We start from the raw sequence: 24431 nt of genomic DNA, 5'->3' as shown, positions 1-24431 counted from the left end.
TTCTCCATACTCTCACTACGTCTCACATTTCTTACATTTATATTGCACATTATATCTCTTGGTCTTAACCTTTCTTTTAAACAACATTTCTATCAGTCTTTTTCACAAAGCTTCTTGAAAGCAACTATGCTTCTTGAAAGCAACTATGGCAAATTCTTAAAGAAATGATCACCTCATCTGTCTCCTGAGAAATCTCTATGTGGGACAAGAAGCTACAGTTAGAACTGGATATGGAACAACTGATTGGTTCAAAATTGGGAAAGGAGTACGACAAGGCTGTATTTTGTCTCCCTGTTTATTTAATTTATATGCAGAATTCATCATGCGAAAGGCTGGGCTGGATCAATCCCTAGCCGGAATTAAGATTGCCGGAAGAAATATCAACAACCTCAGATATGCAGATGACACAACCTTGATGGCAGAAAGTAAGGATGAATTAAAGAACCTTTTATTGAGGGTGAAAGAGGAGAGCGCAAAATATGGTCTGAAGCTCAACATCAAAAAAACGAAGATCATGGCCACTGGTCCCATCATCTCCTGGCAAATAGAAGGGGAAGAAATGGAGGCAGTGAGAGATTTTGCTTTCTTGAGCTCCATGATCCCTGCAGATGGTGACAGCAGCCATGAAATTAAGAGACGCCTGCTTCTTGGAGAAAAGCAATGACGAACCTAAACAGCATCTTAAAAAGTAGAGACATCACCTTGCCAACAAAGGTCCGTATAGTAAAAGCTATGGTTTTCCCAGTAGTGATGTATGGAAGTGAGAGCTGGACCATAAAGAAGGCTGATCGCCGAAGAATTGATGCTTTTGAATTATGGTGCTGGAGGAGACTCTTGAGAGTCCCATGGACTGCAAAAAGATAAAACCTATCCATTCTTAAGGAAATCAGCCCTGAGTGCTCACTGGAAGGACAGATCGTGAGGCTGAGGCTCCAATACTTTGGCCACCTCATGAGAAGAGAAGACTCCCTGGAAAGGACCCTGATGTTGGGAAAGATGGAGGGCACAAGGAGAAGGGGACGACAGAGGACGAGATGGTTGGACAGTGTTCTCGAAGCTACAAACATGAGTCTGACCAAACTGTGGGAGGCAGTGGAAGACAGGAGTGCCTGGCGTGCCCTGGTCCATGGGGTCACGAAGAGTCGGACACGACTAAACGACTAAACAACAACAAAAGCTATACCTTGTTTAGCTTATACGTAAATCCGGCACTGATTTCAGCGTGTATATAAGAAAATTACGCTTTTGAATAGTCCCTGCAGCATTATTCTTTTAAACCTCCCTGCGATAATAGTAAACCCGCACTGCAAGCAAATGACTGGCAGCAACGCTTTGCCCCGAAGCACTGGCTTTCTGCTTGCGAGGAGCTTTCGGCATTCAGAAATGTAATTCGAAAGGGACGCAACGTGCACGTTTGGTCCTTTCCTCCCTGTTTAAATACTGAACTGGTTAAATTATATTCAAAGGGGGGAAAATGAAAAAGAAAGGAAAAGCTGGCGATCCCCTTTAAAAAGTCTCTGGACCGGGTGCCAAAATCGGGTGCTTTCCGGTCTGGCGCCGTGCCAGCAGAGGGCTCTTGCTCTTCGATCCCGGGGAAGTCGCTGCTCTTTCTCCACCCCCAGCTCCGATCAGCTGGTTTGGGAGGACGGAGGAACTTCCTGGAGTATCATCAACAGAGCGGCCGCCATCGTCCATCGCCGCGGCTGCAGCGAGCGCAGAGCCGCCAGGCCAAGCCCGCTTCCTCGGCGGACCGGAGGGAAGACTGCCCTCGGAGGACGCGCCGGGCTTGGCGAACGCTGCCAGCTGGAAACTGCTCAGGTGAACGAGCGTGGGGGGCGGGGGGCAGGATCCGTGGGGCGGAGGGCAAGGAAGTGACTTGCGCTCTTTGCAGGTAACGCTTTGAAGCAGACCGCCCACCCACTTCCAGGGTGGGCTTCTGTCTGGTGCTGCGCTCTGTTAAAATCAGCGTTTTCCAATACCAAGAAGTCCAGAGTTGCTTGTTGTTAACTGTGCAAACCCCCCCCCCCTCAAGACGCCCACCCCCGGGGAATGTATATTTAACTTGGCATATGCTGAATAAAATTATACTGGATTTTGCTAGGAAGTATGAAAAGAGGACACACACAAACATTCATTCATTCTTTTCATGCGTGTGTGTGTGTGTGTGTGTGTGTGTATACAGTCATACCTCGGGTTGAATACGCTTCAGGTTGAGTGTTTTAGGGTTGCAAGTAAGGACTCTCCAATCAAAAGCACACACGTTGCTAGGTTTGATAACCTCTTAGAGGTGTCTTTTGTTGTTTTAAGTGGTATACAAATCTGGTTAAATAAACAAAATAGCATAAAAATATCTAAGGGGTAAAAATGGAAAAGCTGCCATTGGTTACTACCATTACCGTGTACTCAACTTTCCCAAATGTATTTTTGTCACTTGACGTTTTTAATAGCTGGAGTTAAGTATTGGACACATGTAATTTTTGATGATACTTTGGGATGCATTCCGTTAGCAATGTCACTCGAAACCTCTGATTGGGTTGGCATCTAGATACCCCCCAAAAGTTGTTTATTGTGTGCAATGAACATTATCAGTGCAGCCAGGCAAGGCTGGTGGGCTTGTGGTAAGACTTGCATGTGTTATACAGTACTTCTGCTCTCTCCATGATCTGCGGCAATTGTCTATTCTCCACACCTTTCACCCACACTGGTGTATTATTTTATTATTATTATTATTATTATTATTATTATTATTATTACAGTGGTACCTCTGGTTGTGAAGGGGATCCGTTCCAGAGGCCCGTTCACAACATGAAAAGCCCGCACCCTGAAGCGCCATATCTGTGCAGGTGTGTGGCGCGATTTGGTGTTTGTGCACTGCGTATGCGCCAGTGGCGAAACCCAGAAGTAACGCTTTCCGGTACTTCCGGGTCGCTGCGGGACACAACCTGAAAAAACATAACATGAAGCAAACGTAACATGAGGTATGACTGTATATTTGTTGTTGTTGTTATACTGCCCTATACCAATAGATGTCAGGGCAGTTCATAGCACAAAAATTAGAAAATGCTTCCTTCTCACTCAATACAGTGGTGCCCCGCAAGACGAATGCCTCGCAAGACGGAAAACCCGCAAGACGAAAGGGTTTTCCGTCTGCAGAGGTGCTTCGCCAGACGAATTTCCCTATGGGCTTGCTTTGCAAGATGAAAATTGACGAAAATTGTTGGGGTTTTTTTTTGCTCCAAACCCCCTTTTTCTGAATCGCTAAGCTGCTAAAAGCATTTTAGCAGCAAAACCGCTAATCCCTTAAGCCTTAAAAAGCCATTTTTAGCCCTTAAAGTGCCAATAGCGCTAATAGCGCTAATCCATCAATGGGCTTGCTTCGCAAGACGAAAAAACCGCAAGACGAAAAGACTCGCGGAACGGATTCTTTTCATCTTGCGAGGCACCACTGTATCAGAACGGTGTACAGCAGCTTTTTTAAAAAGTTGAAAGCAGCATAACCCTGTAAACAAAGTTTACCGGTTTAAAAATGTGAGGAAGCAGGTGAGATCTGGGCCTCTGTAGTGTTTGATCTGCCTTGACTACTTTCTAAAAGCCCCCGGAGAGGAGATGTTGGAGCAGGAATCGAAAAACCTAGAATGTTTCTGGTTTGTCTCAACAGGCGATGGGATGGCGGCTGAGCTGAAGGAACAGAGATGCGTGAAGGAAGAGCCCGGAACGACGGCGGTGCTGGTGGGCGGCTCGGAAGAGACAGTCTCCCACAGCTGCAAGCGGGAGAGAGAGAACGGGGGCCGAGACTTGCCAGAGAAGCGAGAGAGGGCCGCCTCCGAGAAAAGCCAAGAAGGAGCTGCTCTGCCACGCAAGGAGCAGGGCTTCGGGAATCTTGACCAAATAGTGATCCAGCAGCTGATCCACATTGGAGGAGGCGGGAGGAGGCGCGGCAAGCAGGGGGAGAACTTCCGCCGGGCCTCGGGCCTCGGCAAGGCTTCCATCGTCCGCCTGGGAGAGAAGCCGTACCTGTGCATCGTCTGCGAGAAAACCTTCCGCAACCACTCGGGCCTCATGGTCCACCAGCGGATCCACACGGGGGAGAAACCATACAAATGCCCCGACTGCGAGAAGAGCTTCAATCAGCGCTCGCACCTGACCTCCCACCGCGGCACCCACACCGGAGAGAAGCCTTTCAAGTGCTTTGCCTGCGGGAAGAGCTTCAGTTACAACTCAGGGCTGGTGATCCACCAGCGCATTCACACGGGGGAGAAGCCGTACCGGTGCCCCGGGTGCGAGAAGAGCTTCAGCCAGAAATCCCACCTGCTGTCGCACCAGAGGACCCACGTCGGGGAGAAGTCTTTCAAGTGCCTGGACTGCGGGAAGAGCTTCAGCTACAACTCTGGCCTGGTCATCCACCAGCGCATCCACACGGGGGAGAAGCCATACAAATGCTCAGACTGCGGCAAGAGCTTCAACCAGCGCTCGCACCTCGTGTCCCACCGAGGCGTCCACACGGGGCGCAAGCCCTACTCGTGCCGGGATTGCGGGAAGAGCTTCAGCTTCAACTCTGGTCTCGTCATACACCAGCGGCTGCACACGGGGGAGAAGCCTTATGAGTGCTCCGACTGCGGGAAGAGTTTCAATCAGAAATCGCACCTTATTTCACACCAGAGAGTCCACGCCGGGCAAAAGCTCTGACTCATACCATATGTTTCTGTGTATAACACCCCCCCGTGTATAAGACACCCTCTGTTTTGGGCGATTACATTTTAAGAAAATGGGGGGAGATGGCCCAGAGTTGTTGAGCTTTTTTGGGGGGAGGGGGAATGCAGAAAATCACTCGCCCGACTAAAAAATGCTGAGAATCGCGCACGTCGCCAAAGCTAACAAGAGTCTGCCCACCTGCCACCAGCAGCCAGCAATCACCCGCTCAATTGGCACAGCAGAAGCCAATCTGAAACACCCCTTGCCACAGCCACCAATCACCCACCCAGTTGACGCAGCAACAGCCAATCCAAAGCAGCCCTTGCTGCAGACACCAATCACCCACCCAATCACTGGTGACAAGCTGCTGCTCGCAGTTGGAACACATCGCCCGTTCCTCCTCTGCACTATCTGTGTATAAGACAAACTCCATTTTTTAACATTCTTTTTGAGTAAAAACTCTTTTGTCTTATACACGGAAAAGTACGGTATGCCTGCTATTTAGCTATGGTTCCTGCATTGCAGGGGGTTGGACCAGATAGCGTTTCCAGCTCTTGACAGGACTATAATTTCACCTCTAGAAAGGATCTAGAACAGGGTTCCCCAAATTTGTGTGTCTAGCAGTTTTTGGACTACAGTTCCCATCGTCCCTGACCCCTGGTCCTGCTAGCTGGGGATGATGGGAGTTGTAGTCCAAAAACAGCTGGAGACCCCCTGATCTAGAACACTGGTCTCTAAGCGGTAGCTTGCAGGTAATGACACACCGCCAGTATTCCTCAAAGTGTGTGCCGCGTGGCAGTGGCATGGTTGTATTAGAATTTTGAAGGTGAATTTATACAGGTGTGTATAAACTGCACATTCGATGACAGCTGCCTTTCTTTTTGCTACAGATCAACAGCACTGCACTGAGAAGGAGGGCTGAAGGGAGAGAGAGAGAAATCTAGGCATTCAACAAGAAGATAGTTACTGCTGAAACCCAGTATTAAAAACCCAACATTAATCTCTCCCTCCCCCCACTTTTCTGAGGTGAAAAAACCCTTAGACTTGAAGCTAAAGGATTTATTGATCAACTGCTATAGGGAAGTATTTAAAACTACCTGTTCAACATTTTATATTGGCCTGTCAGGGTATGCTTCTTAGCTGGTGTGGAATCTCTAGCCTGTTTCAGAAAGTTGCATCAGTGTAGGGAGGAGAGTGAATCTTCCTTGCTGGCTCTGTTTGCCGTGCCTGAAAAAGGGATCCTAGCTGTGTACAGCTGTGTGTGAGTAGATCACCTTTTCAGATGTTACACTGAATGCAGGGCTGATGAGCCGGTAAAGGGTGCAACGCACAAGGCACATTCCCCCTCTCTCTTTACCTGTTCAGCCTGCAAGTGGAGGCAACTTTGGGAAGAGGGCTTCTTAAGTGAAAAAAATATAGTCAGATGTTGGATCCTCCAGATTGGATTACTGCAATGTACTCGGCATGGGGCTGCCTCATGGGGCTGGCCGCAGCAGCCAAGCTTGTGACTTGGGGCCCTGTTTCTTTAGAGCAGCCTTTCTCAACCTGTGGCTCCCCAGATGTTGTTGAACTCCCATCACCCCTAGCTAGCGAGGCCAGAGCTCAGGGATGATGGGAGTTGTAGTCCAACAACATCTGGGGACCCACAGGTTGAGAACCACTGCTTTAGAGCATATAACTACAGTCCGCAACCCCAAAAAATGCAACCTGAAGCGGACGCAAGATGAAGTATGGCTGTACATTTTTCAGTTACCGGTTTGTTTGTGAGCAAAACTCAAAAGTGTTGGTTACTCTACAAATGCCATTAAAAATTGTTTGGGACCAGAAAATCTGAATGGCCATCTGCCACCTGAGCCCACCCACCCACTGCAGTTGCCCTCAGATGCTCTGCTTCTTGTCCCACCTCTGACTGGCTGGCACATGAGGCAAGGACTTTTCGGTTCTGGCACCTAGTTTGTGGAACTCCTCGCCAAAAAGGCCCTGCTGGTCCCCCTCCTTCTTAGTCTCTTGACATTTTTACAAAAGGAAAACATTTTGTTCCACTGTGCCTTTTAATACCAGGCTTTTGTTTTTTGTTTTGTTTTGTTTTTAATTTGCAGATTGTAGTTTGTGTTAACTGATGCTGTGAACTGCCCCGATGCCCATGTGAAGAACTGAAAGCTGGGGGAACTAACTATTTTAATAAATAAAACAGTATTTATCAATATTTTGTTATAAGAGACTGTTACAACTTAACTGGGGGGAAACCCAACATCTATATACAGCATGTTGCTGTATATACATTTACTAGTGCATATTACAGTACTGTAGTCTCTCAAGTCTGTTCGTTATAATATATAAACTCTATTCGGAAGATTCCCTTGCACTTTGGGCAAACTTGGGAGGTGGGAGCAGGGCTGTGCTGATGAGCCCCATCTGTGCAAAGAAGTGCAAGCAGGCAGCCTTTGCCTGCATGACCAAAGGGGGCTACACTATCAGGAATCCTAGGTGTGCAGGATTCCTGATTGCATGGAAGCCTGTGTGTATGTTTGTGAAGGCTGCCTCCCTGCATGTTTGCACTGTCCCTCCAGATGCCAGCAACTTACCAACTTACTAAGGGAGGCCAGGGCTGGCTGATGGTTCCCCTCTCTCTTTCTCGCGTTTGTCCAACTTCTGAATAGGGCTATGAACGGTTACATTTCTGTATCTGAAGTATAGACACTGCCTGTAATCACCCCGCCTGCTTGTAATAAATGGAGTGTGTGCAATGACCAATCGCCTTGTTTTGTATTCTATTTTCACAATAGATATTAGTTGCATCCTCAGATTTTTTTTACTCCCCCTGCCCCCCACCACTTCTGCCTCCAGGCAAAACTTCATGAAGGCAGCATCACATGGATGTGATGAAGGAACCATCAAAGATCCAACAGCACAAGCAGAATTTTGGAGATTGCTTCCCGTTGCCTCATACGTTAGACTTTTCCAGCAGAGCAGATCATAAAAAGAGCCTTGTTGATACAGGACTACATACACAGCGTTGTTATTTTGTCGTTGAAAGTTAAGAGCGTTGCCACTAGCGATATACAGTGGTGCCTCGCAAGACGAAAATAATCCGTTCCGCGAGTCTCTTCGTCTAGCGGTTTTTTCGTCTTGCGAAGCAACCCCATTAGCGGATTAGCGGTTTAGCGGCTATTAGCGGCTATTAGTGGCTATTAAAGGCTTAAGGGATTAGCGGATTAGCTGCTAAAAGGCTATTAGCAGCTTAGTGCCTTAGAAAAAGGGGGTGGGGAGCGAAAAAAAATTGCAGAAACTCGCAAGACATTTTCGTCTTGCGAAGCAAGCTGATAGCAAATTCGTTTTGCGAAGCACCTCCAAAACGGAAAACCCTTTTGTCTAGCGGGTTTTCCGTCTTGCGAGGCATTCGTCTTGCGGGGCACCACTGTATTGCAGTTTCTACAGCCTACATATAGCAGGGGTATTTAAAAAGTGTCTCATAGTGATCCCATAGCTAAAAGTGGATGCCAGTAAATGTGTCCTCTTTTTAGCTCTTCAAAATATGGTAACCCTATCTGCCAGAGCCGCCTTGTTTGTTTGTTTGTTTGTTTGTTTGAATTTTATTTGGTTTTTCCAATTAAAATTTTACAGTCACATGTCCAACTTGCAACATAAAAACAAGATTCCAATGAATCTCTCTGACTTCCCTCCTCCCCTTTGTGGGTCCTATTGTTCATCATTACCTCCTGCACCTTTTATGATAATCCAAACTCTTTTAGCTCTCCATCAAAAATTCACCATTAAACTGGGAGTGATATTCCAATCCTACTAAAGACTTCAACTGTTAACAATGGTTTTTAAGATAAGTTATAAATTCTCCCCATTCCTTATTAAAATTTTGGTCTTCCTGATCTCTGATTCTTTTGGCCATTTCGGCATAATTCATCGACTTGATCTTCCATTCTTCTCTGGTAGGGACTTCATTCCATCTCTGGGCCAATAACATCTGCGCCATAGCTGTCAACCTTCCCTTTTTTGCGGGAAATTCCCTTATTCCAGCGCCGTTTCCCACTGCTTCCCGCCGCTATCCCGGATTGTTAGATATCCCGTAGACTGTCTCCAAGACAGGTGAGGCTGCTGATCCCTTATTTTCGAGGCTGCTGATCCCTTATTTTCCACCTGAAAGTTGACAGATATTATCTGCCCAGCAGTGATCGCATGTATAAATAGTCTTATCTGCTCCCTTTGGGATTTCGGCACCTAGAATTCCTGAGCCTTCTTGTTACTTAGAAAGGAAAATGTCTCGGAGCTTTCCTGGTGGCGCCACCAGAGGGAGCTCAGGAGCCGGGGAAAAGGAGCGGCGGAAGTGGCTGCCCCGCTTTCTCCTTTCGTCGTCTTCGCCAGCACTGAGCTTCCGGGGTCAAGCGCGGGGGCATGATGCGGAGTTTCCCCGGGTGCCTCCCCAGCCTGGGATGACGTTGCCTTGGTTCTTGTTCGTCCTGCGCATGCTCAGAGGAGCAAGCGGCTCCCGCTCGACCCAGAAGCATGGAGATGGCGTCCTTAACTCCCGGAGGAGTGGCAGCAACTGCAGCCGGCTTGAAAGTGAGCGAACTCCCCCAAAGAGTTCAGGAAAGTCCGTCTCCCACGTGGTTGTTCAGCAGAGCATGTGCGGATGCGGATATATGAACCATGCAAACAGGCGGCAGGCAGAAAACCAACAGGCGAAGCTTTCCCACCACCTCTTCTTCCTCCTTTCTTCCCTCTCTTTCCCACTCGTTCCTCCAGCTTATTTTTTCGAAGTGGACGTTGACCCACTTTCCCTTAAAAAACGGCTTCTGCGGCTTTCCACAGCTGCACAACGCTTATGGAAACTTGGTGGCCTTCTGCTCCATTTCCATGCAGGAAAGCAGCTGCACCTGCTGAATGCCTGCCTGCCAAGCAGCTGTTAATGGCACAGGAGTGAGTGGGCGGTCGGGCATGGATTAGATCTTTCGGAGCATTGTCGGAAGAGGAGCTGTGTTCTCCCTTTTTTTGTGTACATATGTTAAATTTTACAATTTAAAGTACTCATATTTACATCCTTAAGATAGGGACGCGGGTGGCGCTGTGGGTAAAACCTCAGCGCCTAGGACTTGCCGATCGCATGGTCGGCGGTTCGAATCCCCGCAGCGGGGTGCCCTCCCGTCGTTCGGTCCCAGCGCCTGCCAACCTAGCAGTTCAAAAGCACCTCTGGGTGCAAGTAGATAAATAGGGACCGCTTACCAGCGGGAAGGTAAACGGTGTTTCCGTGTGCTGCGCTGGCTCCCCAGATGCAGCTTGTCACGCTGGCCATGTGACCCGGAAGTGTCTGCAGACAGCGCTGGCTCCTGGTCTATAGAGTGAGATGAGCTCACAACCCTAGAGTCTGGCAAGACTGGCCCATACGGGCAGGGGTACCTTTACCTTTTTAAGATATCAATGACTTCCCTTCTTCTCTTTCCATGGTTCATTTTACAAATCATAAATCCCTGCTTGTTTTACAGAAACTATACCATTTAGTATTCCATTATGACATCCATCATAACTTGTTTACACTGTTGAATGTAAATTCAACAGGGGGTTGTGTTCTAACATTCTGGTGGCATTCAAGCCAAGGGCCCATCTTGCCCAGCATCTGGTTCTCACAGTGGCCTTTTGGGAAACTCTCAAGCAGGTTCTTGGTGCAACAGTCATAGAATTGTAGAGTTGGAAGGGATGAGGCCCCTAGGGACTGTCCCCGTCACAGCCTCTGGCAGAGAGCCGGCGGAGCCATCCGGAACTCCGTTTGAGAGTTGCTTTCTCTTTGCCGCAGGTGATGTTTGAGGATGTGGCTGTATATTTCTCCCTGGCCGAGTGGGCGGAGCTAGCCAAATGGCAGAAGGACCTCTACCGGGCTGTGATGGTGGACAACTATGAAGCGGTCACCTCTCTGGATAAGGATCTCCCTTGCTTGGGTGTGTGTGTGTGTGTGTCCTGTGGTGTTCCAGAGAGTCTGGAAGCAGCAGAGAAATAATGCTGGTGCCAAGGTTTGCAGAGGGGAGAGGACCTCTTTGTTGAACTGACCTTGGAGGCAAACGTAAGGTTTTGCAATCTGCAAATTGTAGTACAGGCGCCAGTCTGAAACGTTTGAACCAGCATTTCCTCAACTTGGTGCCCACATAAGAGCGTCAGAAAAGCTTGTGCCGCCAGTTAAGGCCAAAGAGGCCACCATCCTGTTGTCACCAGATGCCCCGATGGGACGCCTGCAAGCAGTGCAACAGCAGCTACTCACCCCATTTGCAATTTTATTTATTTGCATTTATTTCCCTTCTTTTTCTCCAAGGAGCTCAAGGTGGCCCTGTGGGTCTCCACCCCCTTTAATCCCCACAACACCACTGCGAGGCAGGCTAGGCTGAGAGGCAGCCGCTGCCTCTAGGTCACGCAGTGAGCCCCCTGGCCGAGTGGGAACCCAAACCTCAGTCTCCCAGGTCCTAGTCCAGCACTCTAACCACTCGTGCACCACACTGGTTCTCAATTCCCTGCAACCCATATTCAAAAGCACTGCTGCTTCCAAGTGTGGAGGAGGAACATAGCCAAGAGCCGTAAGCACTCCAATCTGTGGGCAACCCAATTCATGCACCTTGCGAGCCCTTCTGGAATCCCAGGAAAATGCAGCTGGTGTGTTTGTGGTTTGCTGTTGCTGCTCCCTTAACCCAGCCACGAAAGGGAAACGAAAACATGCATCTCTGGCTATCGGCTTCCTGGCTGGATGTGTGAGTGAGCAGCAGTGCCTTCCCTCTTCCCTCCAGCAGCACGCCCCCCAGAATAGTTGCCACCCCACTGAATCAGCCTAGCCTGCATGCTTGGCTTAGTCTGAGTTCTTACAAACGTGTAACGGGTATTACTACTTCTTGTTTATTTATTTTATGAATCTCTTTCCACGTGCATCTCAAGGCAGCTTACAAATAAGTCATAGAAACCAGCTAGAAATTGTTTTCAAAATTATACAACCCCCTCCTTAGAGACTTTGTGTCACTAGAGCTGGAAAAGCAGAGGGTGGGAGTCTTCAGATGTTTCAGGAAAGTGCAGCTAGGAGGTGCCTTGTCAACATCTCAAGGGGGGTGCTGTTCCATAGACCAGGGGCAGCCACGGCAAAGGCCCTGCTCTGAGGTTTTTGTGGCACGTGTTTCTGTAAGCGGCTTGGAAGAGACACTCTTCTGCAGAACACAGTGACCTGCTGGGTGTTATAAGGGATAGGAACAATTTTCTGCCATCGTGCTTGGACGACGTATTTGTAAGGGAGGTGCGGTATCCTAGTGTGGTACAGTGGCTAGAGTGTTGGTCTGAGATTCCCCACTCAGTCACGAAGCCCCCTGGGTGACCTTAGGTCAGCCAATGCCCCCACTGCAGGGCCACTGTGAGGATGGAATGGGGAGGAGGGGACCCTGGCACGCCACCCTCAGCTGGTACATAAATGTAAGAAACGAGTAGTGAGTAAAGTTGCTGTCCTCTGCTCCCTCAACAGGGCACCTGTCCATCAAACCGGAGCTCATCTGCAAAATAGAGCGCAAAGAGGAGCTGTGGATGGACGAATCCCTGGAGCCCCTCAAATGGAAGAGACCTTGGTTGGGTGAGTTGATTTAAGGCAGGGGTCTGCAACCTTTAAGACAAAAAGAGCCACTTGGACCCATTTCCGAAGGGGGAAAAAACTGGGAGCCGCAAAACTCATCATTATAAAAATAACTTTTTTGTCACTTTTTTTTAATTATTTCTTTGTTTGACCCCTCAGAATTACTCCTCCTCATAGAAATAAACGTTAAATTAACAAGTTACCTCTTTTTGTGTGTGTGTTCTTCACTCCCCTTCAGAACAGTGACCAGCGTACATGCCCCTTACAATGTAGCGGGTGGGCGGGCGGGAAGGTGACGTCAGGACGGTGCGTGACTAACGCACGCACCGCCCCCATGCGACGTCACAGCCAGTACAGCGCCCGCCACAGTGGGGAGTGTCGGGGCGCACAATGCGCCTCCTCCCCTCGCTAGTATCCGCCCCGGAGCCGCGGCAAAGGTGTAAAAGAGCCACATGCGGCTCCGGAGCCGCGGGTTGCAGACCCCTGATTTAAGGGGTGGTGGTTTTTGCCTTCCGCAGTCCTTCAAGGGTTCCCCGTTAACTGGTTCTAACCAGTGTTGTGATCAGGCCTCACTCTTGTGTATGTGATGCTGGCCTCGCCGGTAATGGATAACAGACATTCCACCTCTCTTGCTCTGACTGGCAACATCTTAGGACATGGACTAGGACTTGGGGGGACCCAGGTTCAGATCCCCCCCTCCCCATTCACTGATGAAATCTACTGGGCAGATTTGAGGCAATTGAGTTCTCTCACACCCACCTACCTCGCAGGGTTGTTGTTGTGAGGGTAACATGGGAGGACGGGCCACATACGTAATCATAGAAACTAAGTAGTTTTATGCACTAGGGTAATTCCAATCCATCCTTTAGGCCAGTAGTTCTCAAAGGCAGGAGAGGATGGCAAATGTGGTGGGAAGAGTCAAGGACAGTCAAAGAAACATTTACACATTTCAGTCTAGTCTAGTCCCAAAATATTTTGTTGTTGTTTGTAGAATATGGATCTCTTTTCAAAATGAGAGCCAAGAGCGTCAAGCGATACTGCAAGCTCACACTTCTCATTGAGTTTGTATACATACTTAAGGTACATCTGTACAGTGGTACCTCGGGTTACATACGTGTCAGGTTACAGACTCCGCTAACCCAGAAATAGTACCTCAGGTTAAGAACTTTGCTTCAGGATGAGAACAGAAATTGTGCTACAGAAATCACATGGTGGCAGCAGGAGGCCTCATTAGCTTAAGTGGTGCTTCAGGTTAAGAACAGTTTCAGGTTAAGAACAGACCTCTGGAATGAATTAAGTACTTAACCTGAGGTACCACTGTACCTTATAGGCTCGTTTATAATCATATTTTGGCAATGATTTGTGTTTTTATGTAGCTGCATTGTTTTATACTTTCTGGACACCCCGTGATCATATTGTTGAGTTGTGTTCTATGCTATAAATAAAGCACTGCTAGGAGCTTTTGCTTTTTGTTTGCCACTGCATCTCTTATCAATAATAAAAAAAATCAGTGTTGTGCGAGCAAATGTTCATTTCCAAAAGCAGTGGTTCTCAAAAAAGTTTTGAGAACCGCTGCTTTAGCTGTCATGACTAATGGGTGATTGGCAGGCCACCCTCTGTGAATTTACCTTTTAAAAAAGCTAGTGGCTTTTTTTCTGGAGGGCTACAGGTTCCTCAGCCCTGGGTTAGAGCAGTATCTTCTCTAAAGCTTTTAATTTTCCCCTGCAGTCCTCAGGCTGAGTAACAACATGAAGCAGAATTCTCATCAGGAAGTTTCCAGGATGACAACACTGCAGAATCCTGAGCCGGGAGAGACTTTGAAGAGCTGCTTGCCTCGTAGATCGGTGAGGCGAATAAATGTGGAGAGATTCACCAAGTGCTGCCAAGGTTTTAAGACTTGGAAAGGACCCAGAGTCCATCAGGACCAAGGTGGAAGGAGGAACGCACACGCCGTCTGCGGGCAGAACAGCCGGAAGCACCCGAGACCCAAGGCAGACGAGAGCCAGAGCCTTTTGAAGTGCCCCGATTGCGGGAAAGGACTCTCCAATCAAAACGCCTTCAAAAGGCACCAGAAATTCCACACGGGTGAGAAGCCCTACCAATGTCTAGAGTGTGGGAAAAGCTTCGTGGAGAGCAGCCACCGCACTCAGCACCAGAGGATCCACACGGGGGAGAAACCCTACACGTGTTTGGACTGCGGGAAAAGCTTCGCTCAGATCTCGCACTTCATTCACCACCGGAGGAGCCACACGGGAGAGAAGCCCTACGGCTGCCCCGAGTGCGGGAGAAGCTTCAGCTTCAAGTCGGCTCTGATCCGCCACCACCGGATTCACACGGGAGAGAAGCCGTACGAGTGCCCCGCCTGCGGGAAAAGATTCAACGTCAGCTCCCACCTGGCTCGGCACCAGAGGAAGCACCTCAAAGAGGCAGCGCTCGAAGCCGTAGAAGGCTTAAGAGGAAACCAGGTATTTCTCAGGCGCTGTGGAGCCCCACGGCCCTACGACTGCATGAACTGCGAGAAAGGTTTTTTCCGGAGGGGAGACCTCGTGAGACACCAGAGGATCCACACGGGAGAGAGACCCTATCTGTGTAGCAAATGCGGGAAGAGCTTCAGCTACAAATCCAGCCGCCTGAGGCACGAGGCAGGACACATACGAGGAGTTGCCCTGAAGTGCTAGATTTCCTGAAGTCGAGAGGAGCTCTTCTCCAGCTTTGGTGATGGGATTCCCAAGAATGCGGCGTGCAGAGACTTTCCTGCATACAAGCAAAGCAGCAAAGGAATTCTGCAACGTCAAGATTCTGCAATCAGAATGAATTCTGCAACCAAAAAATGGACAGTCTTTTTCCGAAGTGCACTTAATTTGCACACCTTGTTCTTTCTGCACATGTTTGTTACTGAGAATTTTTGTAGAGAATTTGCCCCTACAGTGGTACCTTGGGTTACATACGCTTCAGGTTACATACGCTTCAGGTTACAGACTCCGCTAACCCAGAAATAGTACTTCAGGTTAAGAATTTTGCTTCAGGATAAGAACAGAAATCATGCTCCAGTGGCGTGGCAGCAGCGGGAGGCCCCATTAGCTAAAGTGGTGCTTCAGGTTATGAACAGTTTCAGGTTAAGTACGGACCTCCGGAATGAATTATGTACTTAACCCGAGGTACCACTGTATATCAAACTCCTTGTTTTGTTTTGCATTGTTTTGGTATGTTACAAATTAAGCTTTGGGAATGTACACAGGGTTGGAAAGGAGACTGCGATTCTTGTAACAGATATGAAGAACCCTGCCCTGCCTCCACCCAATCCCAGCTGCAAATAAAAAGAGGTGCAGTTAAGACTGCCTGCTCTTGACTTGGAAATGGCAGACATTTCTTGGAAGGTCACAAAGATTCTGTGATACTGGTGTCCCTTGAACCAGGCAAAGCTATACAGGCAGAGGGCCTTCTCAGTCATGGTGCCTGCCCATGGCCGGTAAACCTTGCCAACCCCTGGGCTAAGCCCACTGTACAAGAATGCCATTCAAAACATGTAGCTCTTCAACAGCTGTAAAGTTAATACTGCTTGGCACATGTTGCAGCAGAGGGCCAATCATTGGAGTTTGCCTTTCTAGAGCAAATTTGTGGGCGGTGAGTATTCTGCGTGCACATGCGCGAAAGGATATATAATCAAAATGCGCACACCGTAAGAAATTCACATTCTACCATCCGAATCCAGTTCACACAGTTTAAGTAGATTTTATTGATTGATTGATTATTTATTTATTTATTTATTTATTTAAAATGGGTAGGGAATGAATTGGGGGTGAATCAGAAGGCATATATAAATGGAGGGGAAGAGTTAAGTGGAACTGGAAAACCACAGAGGAGGAGCAGGGGGAAATCATCAAGGCCAAGGCACCCTCCAAAGCATTAAAACCATGCCCCCTTAATGAAGGAGAATTCTAGCAAGCCCTCATAAACTAGGCAACCACCATTAGAGCCAGACACCTGGGTGGTTGTTTTTTAAAGATGGTTTTAAAGCTGAAATTCTTGCACTGCCGACTTCTTGTGCCAAATGCTGCATGTGCGACTGACCCCACAGATGTGAAACATTTCCTACAACCTTGGAAATAACGCCCTGAAACAGACCATGAAAGTGGACTGCCTGCCACTTGCTTTTAAGCACTTCCTCCCTCTGCACCCCATGCTTTTATCCACCCCACTTGGGAGACCGAATGCACACAGCTTTGCCTAAAATAAAAACAGTAAGAATCAACAATCCTGGGCCAAGAAAAGTGGCATTCCTTTGCCTTTATAAATCAAGCAAACATACCCAGAATCATAGAATTCTAGAGTTGGAAAGGGACCACAAGGCTCTTTTGCCGAACTTGAGTCTCATGCTCCACAGGCTGAGCTATCCCTGCAAGAATATATAATTGATATCAGTGGTGCCCCGCAAGACGAATGCCTCGCAAGACGGAAAACCCGCTAGACGAAAGGGTTTTCCGTTTTGGAGGTGCTTCGCAGGACGAATTCCTCTATGGGCTTGCTTCGCAAGACGAAAATGTCTTGCGATTCCTGGGGTTTTTTTTTTCCGCTCCCCATCCCCTTTTTCTAAGGCACTAAGCTGCTAATAGCCTTTTAGCAGCTAATCCGCTAATCCCTTAAGCCTTTAATAGCCGCTAAACCGCTAATAGCGCTAATCCGCTAATAGGGTTGCTTCGCAAGACGAAAAAACCGCTAGACGAAGAGACTCGCGGAACGGATTCTTTTCGTCTTGCGAGGCACCACTGTAATTGGTTATTATGCACCACTGATTCTGTTTCAGCTTGTCGCAGAGAGGAGCAAAAATCTATGCTGACTGCCTCCCAAGCTCACCTGTAAGTGCTGCTCATCATCCCTCCTGTGGCATCTTCAGATTTCTCGAGGCATGAATACCGTGCACTGCCAAGTCCATCTCCATAGCATTAAGGGATGGATAGAAATCTTACGGCACCATCCACCCATTACTTCCAAATCCTTCATGGGCTTCAATTTCAAGTTAATAATATGTGCCCCGCTCCCAGTGCAGTAATTGGGACTTTATTGTGGCAGGAGTGCAAAGGGAATACAGTGGTACCTTGGTTCTCAAATGCCTTGGTACTCAAACAACCTAGAACCCAAACACTGCAAACCAGGAAGTAAGTGTTCCGGTTTGCGAACTTTTTTCAGAAGCCGAACATACTCCGTTTTGGGTGCCACGCTTCCGCTTTGAGTGCCACACTTCTGTTTCGAGTGTTACGCTGAGGTCTGTCTGTTTTTGCTATTTATTTTGCGTTTTTCTTTTCACGGCTCTTTTTTGTTTTGTTTTTGTGACTGTGTGGAACCCTACTGATTGATTGTGTGACTGCAGTACATTGTTTATTGCTTTCATTTTATGGATCAGCGGTCTCGTTAGATAGTAAAATTCATGTTAATTTGCTGTTCTAGGGGTTGTTTTTAAAAGTCTGGAACGGATTCATCCGTTTTGCATTACTCTCTATGGGAAAGCGCGCCTTGGTTTTGGAACGCTTTGGTTTTGCAACAGACTTCCGGAACGGATTAGGTTTGGGAACCAAGGTACTACTGTAAATGCGCTTTTAAGGACATCACCTGTAACTCTCCAGATGTTGCCGAACTACACCTCATTGTCTCTGACCGCTGGTTATGCTTGCTGGGGCTGATGAGATTTGGGAGTCCTACAACATCTGGGCAGCCACAGAAAAGCTACCCCTGCTCTGGCAGCTTCAGGGTGCAATGGCACAACTCTGCTTTCGGACCACCTCATTTCTCACAGCTGTACAGTATCACACCAACCCACACATTCAAACATCATTACAGTGGTGCCCCGCAAGACGAATGCCTCGCAAGACGGAAAACCCGCAAGACGAAAGGGTTTTCCGTTTTCAGAGGTGCTTCGCAAGACGAATTTCCCTATGGGCTTGCTCCACAAGACGAAAATGTCTTGCGATTTTTGAGGGTTTTTTCCGCTCCCCAACCCCTTTTTCTAAAGCGCTAAGCTGTTAATAGCCTTTTAGCAGCTAATCCGCTAATCCCTTAAGCCTTTAATAGCCGTTAATAGCCCTTAAACTGCCAATAGCGCTAATAGCGCTAATCCGCTAATGGGCTTGCTTCGCAAGACGAAAAAACCGCAAGACGAAGAGACTCGCGGAACGGATTCTTTTCGTCTTACGAGGCACCACTGTAGTCTGAGGAGAGCCACAGTTCACATGTGGGGTGGATGGGGGTGGGGAAGAGAGATAGACCCTGCCCCTATAAAAGGAATACTGCAACAGTGTCTTTTGCCTCTGGGAAGCATACAATCAAGGCTGGAAGGCAAGAGTTCTTCCCTCTTGGTCCATCCCCATTACTTGGTAAAGGAACAAGCGACAAATGACACAGACACATAAACGTCCAGTTTGGGGATACCTGAATGTATTTTGCATTCCAGTGACTTGCTCTTTGTACAGAACCAAGAGAGATCCCCATAGATACCACAAGGCCCCTGGCCTTTAACTTGGCTGTAGGAAAAGTGAAGATTTGGAGCATCAAGTTAACACTTTTTCTAGGATTTTTTAAAAAAAACAAAAACAAAACCCACACCGATTTCTCTAACTTGTGGACAGATGTGAGTAGTGGAAGGGAGGCAAAATCTGGCTGAGCTTGTTGCTACCAAGCTAGAGGAAACATCCCAAAGTACATTTCAGAGAGCAATTCAAAGTGTTGGTGCTGATCTTTAAAAGAGCATCTCCAGCCCCATCGCTCAGCCGGGACACTGAGGTCCAGCTCCGAGGGCCTTCTGGCGGTTCCCTCATTGCAAGTAGCGAGGTTCCAGGGAACCAGGCAGAGGGCCTTCTTGGTAGTGGCGCCTGCCCTGTGGAACGCCCTCCCAGCAGATGTCAAGGAAATACACTCACTATCTGTCTTGTAGAAGACATCTGAAGGCAGCCCTATTTAGGGAAGTTTTTTATGTTTGATGTTTTACCGTGTTTTAAATATTCTGTTGGGAGCAGCCCAGAGTGGCTGGGGAAACCCAGACAGATGGGCGGGGTATAAATAATAAATTATTAGAATAAACCGACTTGTTTTTAGTGTTTAGACCTTCCTGACGGAGCCATTCTCTCACCCGTGTGTGAGGAGGCCTGAGCTGGGTGCTCCAGCTCTGCTGTGTATGGTTTTAACCAGCCTCTTTTGTTTCAGACAAGAACGGAGTCTGAAACTAGTGTTTTTTTAATAGCAATTGCTTAGGAACTATTTGCCATTTTGTAACCAAGCAACACTGCCTTTGCAACTTTTTTAAATCGCTGTATGGAAAAGCACATGAATCTGGCCTCTGAAGAATTTTGTAAGTAAACAAGTTTATAACTTACTAAATGTATGGTGGATCTTTGTGCTAGGGAAGTGAGATACTTTGGAGAGGACTATTAAGATGGGACATTTTGGAATTCATTTGAAAGGGCTTTTCTTTGCTGCGTGTTTTGACATGTTAAATCTCTGCTGAGGCTCTCCCACCGGAGAGTACTTGCCTCAAAAGTGGGTCTTGGCTTCCAGGGTTCCAACAGTTTCCCCCTCCTTACTACCCCCTCCTTTCTGCCCAGCACAGTAACTATATATACTAATGCCCACCCCTCACAAAAGGGGGGGGGGATAATTATTTGCTACCCTCCAATTCCAAGAAGGTACCCCCTCCACTCTGCTGTGCCTGGCGAGGCTGCCGTTGTATACTGCTTGTCGAACGCAGGACCTCCGCGACGGACACCACGGCGTCAACCATGGGGTGGAGGATATCCCTTGTGCGCCGAAGCTCCGCCTCAATCATGTTGAGCTCCTTAATCCTAATCTCCCTCTCCAGATGGCTGTCCCTGGCCCTCGCCTCTCTATCCAGCTGGGCCTCCCTTGCCCTGGCCTCGCGGTCTAGCTGGGCCTCGCGTGTCCGGGCTTCCCTGTCCAGAAGCATCTCCCTCAGCATCGCCTCACGGAACTCCCCGGCGCTGATCTCGCCCCTCTCGTGAAGCGCCTCCATCGTCTCCCAGGTCCGCCGGTAGTCGGTCATGATCTCGTGCATCATTTCTTCGTGGGACCGCCTCTTCCTCTCCCGCATTGACGCCATCCTCTCTGCTGTCGTCAGGGGGCGCCCCAGGGAGTTGTCTCGCCTGCCTCTGCCTGAAGGGAGAGGGGAAGCAAATTGTGATCTCCAATGAGCTCTGTTTTTTTTAACCAATCGCTCAGCCCCGGCTGGCACAGCTGCAAAGGACAGAGAATAGCAGGTGGCCGAGACTCCAGATTCCCTCTTTCCCTTTGGGTTAATCAGGGGAGCAGGGATTTACAGAAGCCTGAAGCTTTGCAAAGGTAGAGCATGCTAGCACTGGGGGTGGGTGCAGGGGTTATAAGATGACTGGCAGGTGGTTTGGCCTGCAGGTTGGGAAGAAAAACTGGCCCGTTGGGCCAAAACACATCCCCCACCCCTGTGTTATTGAGGGCCTCACTAGAGCCAAAGAGACCCAGGTTCAAGTTCCCCTCAGTCACAAAGCTCGCTGGGTGGCCTTGGGCAAGTCACTGCCTCTCATCCTAAGCTGCATCCATCTCTTCTAAGGATGACATGGTGTGTAGGAGAGAGCCATGTACTGAACTCCTTGGAGGAAGAAGAGTTTGGATTTGATATCCCACTTTATCACTACCCAAAGGAGTCTCAAAGCGGCTAACATTCTCCTTTCCCTTCCTCCCCCACAACAGACACTCTGTGAGGTGAGTGGGGCTGAGAGACTTCAGAGAAGTGTGACTGACCCAAGGTCACCCAGCAGCTGCATGTGGAGGAGCGGAGACGCGAACCCGGTTCCCCAGATTACAAGACTACCGCTCTCAACCACTACACCACACTGGCTCTCCATGCTTGAGGAAGAATGGGATAAACATTCAATAAAGAGCAAGTCTCTTGTGCTGATCTTTAACATTGGCAGGAGGAGGCCCCATTCCATTCCCTTGTTCCTGGATGCCAGGGCCCAGACTGACAATGTCCCACAGAGCAGTATGAACCACATATGCGCTTTTATATGGGATATAAAGATATAAAAATACGAAAATAATAAAACGAATAACCCTAGTTGTATGCTACCATGTGCCACTGGTGGGTGTGCATTATGTGGCAACACGAGAAAAGGCATTCTTTGGAGTGGCACACCTAGTGCTGAAACACTTGCCATCACAGCGCCTACTGAAGAGACCTGTTTGCCCAGGCATTTTCGGAGATTCAGGGCTATGCTAGGGAGCCTGTTATATGGTTTGCGCTTCCAATTTACAGCTGTTTCGAATGTGATCTTATGGAATCTGCATCTCGTACCCTGTCCTGGGATCCACTGAGGTGAAGGGAAGGTTGCAAATGCTCTCAATAAAATCATATCTAAGGCACAAGGGCAATTTTGTTTGGAAGGGTTTATAGTGCAACTAGGGACGCGGGTGGCGCTGTGGGTTAAAGCCTCAGTGCCTAGGGCTTGCTGATCGAAAGCTCGGCGGTTCGCATCCCCGCGGCGGGGTGCGCTCCCGTTGTTCGGTCCCAGCACCTGCCAACCTAGCAGTTCGAAAGCACCCCCGGGTGCAAGTAGATAAATAGGGACCGCTTACTAGCGGGAAGGTAAACGGCGTTTCCGTGTGCGGCTCTGGCTTGCCAGAGCAGCGATGTCACGCTGGCCACGTGACCCGGAAGTGTCTCCGGACAGCGCTGGCCCCCGGCCTCTTTGAGTGAGATGGGCGCACAACCCTGGAGTCTGTCAAGACTGGCCCATACAGGCAGGGGTACCTTTACCTATAGTGCAACCAAGCATCATAACACATCTGCTGCCAATAATCACTGCCATTGGTAGCATATCACCTGTGGAATCAAGCCCACTGAGCCTCTCCCTTTCTGATAGCCTTTCCCCACCCTCTCAGCCAGCCAAATCAGCCCCACAGACCCTTTCCCTCCCGCCTCCATTTTCTGTCCTTCCTAGACCCCTTGCTTCCTTTTTCCTGCCTGCCTGCCAGCTTATCCCACCATCCAATCAATTTGCCAGGGTGGAGCTGCCCTCGCCCGGAATGAATGCCGATTGGCTGCAGGGTTGAAAATCTAATCAACCTCCTCCCAGGCTCCTTCAGAGCCTCCCAGGCCCCCTCCCTCTCACATTCTGACCAAAATTGGCAGACCTAGACACACAGCACCATATGGCACTCCCGGCTAACCGGGGATGGTTTGCATAGCATCCAACCTTACGCAGGCTCCGCTTCCGAGACTAAATTTCACGTCAGTTCCTCTCTGGCGAGGCACATTTAATTCAGGTCTTTAAACAGGGGGAAATTCAGGTCATGCCACCCTACCCCACAAGAGCCCAGAATTGTTCTTGTCAGTTCCCACAGCCGGTTGACACCTCGCCGGCCAAACAGCCGAGAGCACCCACAGAAAGGCCACACAACATTTGCTCACCAGCCACAGAATGGTGCCCATCTTCGCTGGGGCCAGCCACCGGTTGCCTGTATAAAGGCAGAGATTTGTCACTGGGGCACTCCTCCCCTATTTTGGTTTCAATCACATCCGGGTCGCCGGCCACCAGCTCTCGCGAGACCCCGAGGTTCGGTTCCGTTTCGGTGTCCGTGTCGGCGTCCATGCTCGAGAGCGTGTTTGGCGGCGTCATCTGGTTGCCCTCCTCTTCGGAGACCTGCGCCTCCATGTCTTCCGCCTCTTCCGTTTTCACCACCACCCGGGCAGACCCGTCCATGCTGGGCAGGCTCCGGTTGGCCACGCCGTCCATTTCTCCGCCAAACATCCGGTCCAGCTCTCGGAAGTAGCGGCAGGAAACCGGCTCGGCGCCGGCGCACACCTGCGCGTCCTTGGCTCTCCGGTAGCTGCGCTTCAGGTCCCGGGCCCTGTTCCGACACTGAGAGGCGTTGCGCTCGTGACCCCTGGCAATCATCTGGGCTGAGAGGTCCTCGTAGATGTCGCTGTTGGGGGGTCGGTTTTCGATCCACCTGAGAATCAGCAGCTCACCCCAGAGAGCGAGGAAGTTCCGCGTCTCCATCTCTGACCAAACCGGGGCGCGGGGCTGCAAGCGCTGGCGCGGGGTGTGTGGCATGCCTGCTTCGGCCTAGCCAGCCCAGGATTATCAGCACTGGACTCCAGGCAGCTCCAGGTGCCCCCACTACCTGAGAAGTGCCAAACTTCCCTCAGGAGACCCAGCAAGCCACAGCTGGAGGAAAAGAGCCCACAGCTTGCATGGAACAGGAAGGCACCAGAATAAAGCCAAGATGGAACCTTTTGCACCAGCGAGTGTTCACATGAACAGTTGTTAGTCAGTAGTAACGTCGTGGGCGGAGCTTTGGCCGGGACTTGCAAGGATCTCTTTCGGACACTTGGCATGGCCAATCCCGCCTCGAGGCGTCACGGCCCCCAACCCACCGAGTGGCTCCTTCCAGGGAGAGGTGGAAGCAGCTGCGCCAGCGAGCCAATAGGCCAAGCGGGGAGGCGGAGGCGGCGGCTGCTGCTGCTGCAAGCAATGGATCCACCCTGCCTTTGCAGACAGGAAAAGGAAGGATTCCCGGCGGCGGCGGCGGCGGCTTCCCGCACACCCCTTTGCTCGCCTCGTCCGGCTTTGTGCGCTGCAAGCGGTGGGAATCCATCGGAGCGCCTAGCGGAATCTGGGGAGGCTTCTCTCTGGAGCGCATTGTGCCTCTTAAAGGAAAGCTACAGGGTCCTGCCCCCCCACTCTCTCCAAGCCCCTGGATCTCTTGCTTTTCTTTCTGTGGTCGGGAGCAAGCAAAGTCATGTCAGCGCAAACATATATTTCAAACAGCGCGAATGTTGACCTTGGAGAACTGCTTGCAGTTGCGCCGCTGTTCTCCCCCTGCTGGTTTCCTTAGCAATTTGCAGAGCTGCAAAAAAGGGACGGGTGCTTGCAAAACAGCAGCGGCAGCCGGCCCTGGATCAGTCCCTGAAAGAGCGTTCAAGAGAAGCTTGCAAACTTTTGCAGTTGGAAGGAATGCAGCAAATGGTCATGGAGGGCAGAGGGATTGAAGGGGGGGGGCTGCTTGCACATGGCATTGTGGAATGCTACCATTAATGTGTGGGGAGGAGACGAGGAGTTGTGGGGGATGCCAGTGGGAAGCCGGATGCGTATGGCTG

The 24431-nt window shown here is 49.6% G+C and overlaps 3 protein-coding genes and 1 long non-coding RNA gene across 4 annotated transcripts in view; 2 read left to right on the top strand and 2 right to left on the bottom strand.

Annotated features, from left to right (window-relative positions):
• The first annotated feature begins 1491 nt into the window (after nucleotides 1–1491).
• On the top strand, nucleotides 1492–7446 carry LOC310670865 (uncharacterized protein). The gene is made up of 2 exons (XM_083426681.1): nucleotides 1492–1818; nucleotides 3659–7446. The coding sequence occupies exon 2, from the start codon at nucleotides 3667–3669 to the stop codon at nucleotides 4684–4686; it is 1020 nt and encodes a 339-aa protein (XP_083282807.1). The 5' UTR covers nucleotides 1492–1818; nucleotides 3659–3666; the 3' UTR covers nucleotides 4687–7446.
• Nucleotides 7447–8740: 1294 nt separating this feature from the next.
• On the top strand, nucleotides 8741–15625 carry LOC310670672 (zinc finger protein 783-like). The gene is made up of 4 exons (XM_083426327.1): nucleotides 8741–9267; nucleotides 10496–10616; nucleotides 12188–12292; nucleotides 14021–15625. Exons 1-4 carry the CDS (start codon nucleotides 9211–9213, stop codon nucleotides 14968–14970), a joined length of 1233 nt encoding a protein of 410 aa, XP_083282453.1. The 5' UTR covers nucleotides 8741–9210; the 3' UTR covers nucleotides 14971–15625.
• Nucleotides 15626–15630: 5 nt separating this feature from the next.
• Nucleotides 15631–24431, bottom strand: part of LOC310671132 — a 119462-nt gene continuing 110661 nt past the window's right edge. Inside the window, exon 3 of the long non-coding RNA XR_014507815.1 lies at nucleotides 15631–15731. This is a non-coding gene — a long non-coding RNA (uncharacterized lncRNA). The remainder of the gene's footprint in view (nucleotides 15732–24431) is intronic.
• Nucleotides 18694–23753, bottom strand: LOC310670704 (uncharacterized protein). The gene is made up of 2 exons (XM_083426397.1): nucleotides 22740–23753; nucleotides 18694–20449 (listed from the first exon to the last, which is right to left on the bottom strand). The coding sequence occupies exons 1-2, from the start codon at nucleotides 23383–23385 to the stop codon at nucleotides 19938–19940; spliced, it is 1158 nt and encodes a 385-aa protein (XP_083282523.1). The 5' UTR covers nucleotides 23386–23753; the 3' UTR covers nucleotides 18694–19937.

Source organism: Podarcis tiliguerta (assembly GCF_965153285.1).
Source record: "Podarcis tiliguerta genome assembly, chromosome: 2".
Taxonomy (NCBI): domain Eukaryota; kingdom Metazoa; phylum Chordata; class Lepidosauria; order Squamata; family Lacertidae; genus Podarcis; species Podarcis tiliguerta.
The sequence above is the reverse complement of the archived record's forward strand: the minus strand, read 5'-3'. Positions and strand labels throughout refer to the sequence as shown.

What these genes read in the sequence shown, in the direction of transcription:
- LOC310670865 (XM_083426681.1), top strand. Translation starts at nt 3,667, where the DNA reads ATGGCGGCTGAGCTGAAGGAACAGAGATGCGTGAAGGAAGAGCCCGGA.
- LOC310670672 (XM_083426327.1), top strand. Translation starts at nt 9,211, where the DNA reads ATGGAGATGGCGTCCTTAACTCCCGGAGGAGTGGCAGCAACTGCAGCC. An exon ending in TGAAGCGGTCACCTCTCTGG is followed by an intron (nt 10,617 to 12,187) that starts ATAAGGATCTCC and finishes CTCCCTCAACAG; the next exon opens with GGCACCTGTCCATCAAACCG. An exon ending in ATGGAAGAGACCTTGGTTGG is followed by an intron (nt 12,293 to 14,020) that starts GTGAGTTGATTT and finishes TTTCCCCTGCAG; the next exon opens with TCCTCAGGCTGAGTAACAAC.
- LOC310670704 (XM_083426397.1), bottom strand. Translation starts at nt 23,385, where the DNA reads ATGCCACACACCCCGCGCCAGCGCTTGCAGCCCCGCGCCCCGGTTTGG. An exon ending in TGGGCACCATTCTGTGGCTG is followed by an intron (nt 20,450 to 22,739) that starts GTGAGCAAATGT and finishes CTCTCCCTTCAG; the next exon opens with GCAGAGGCAGGCGAGACAAC.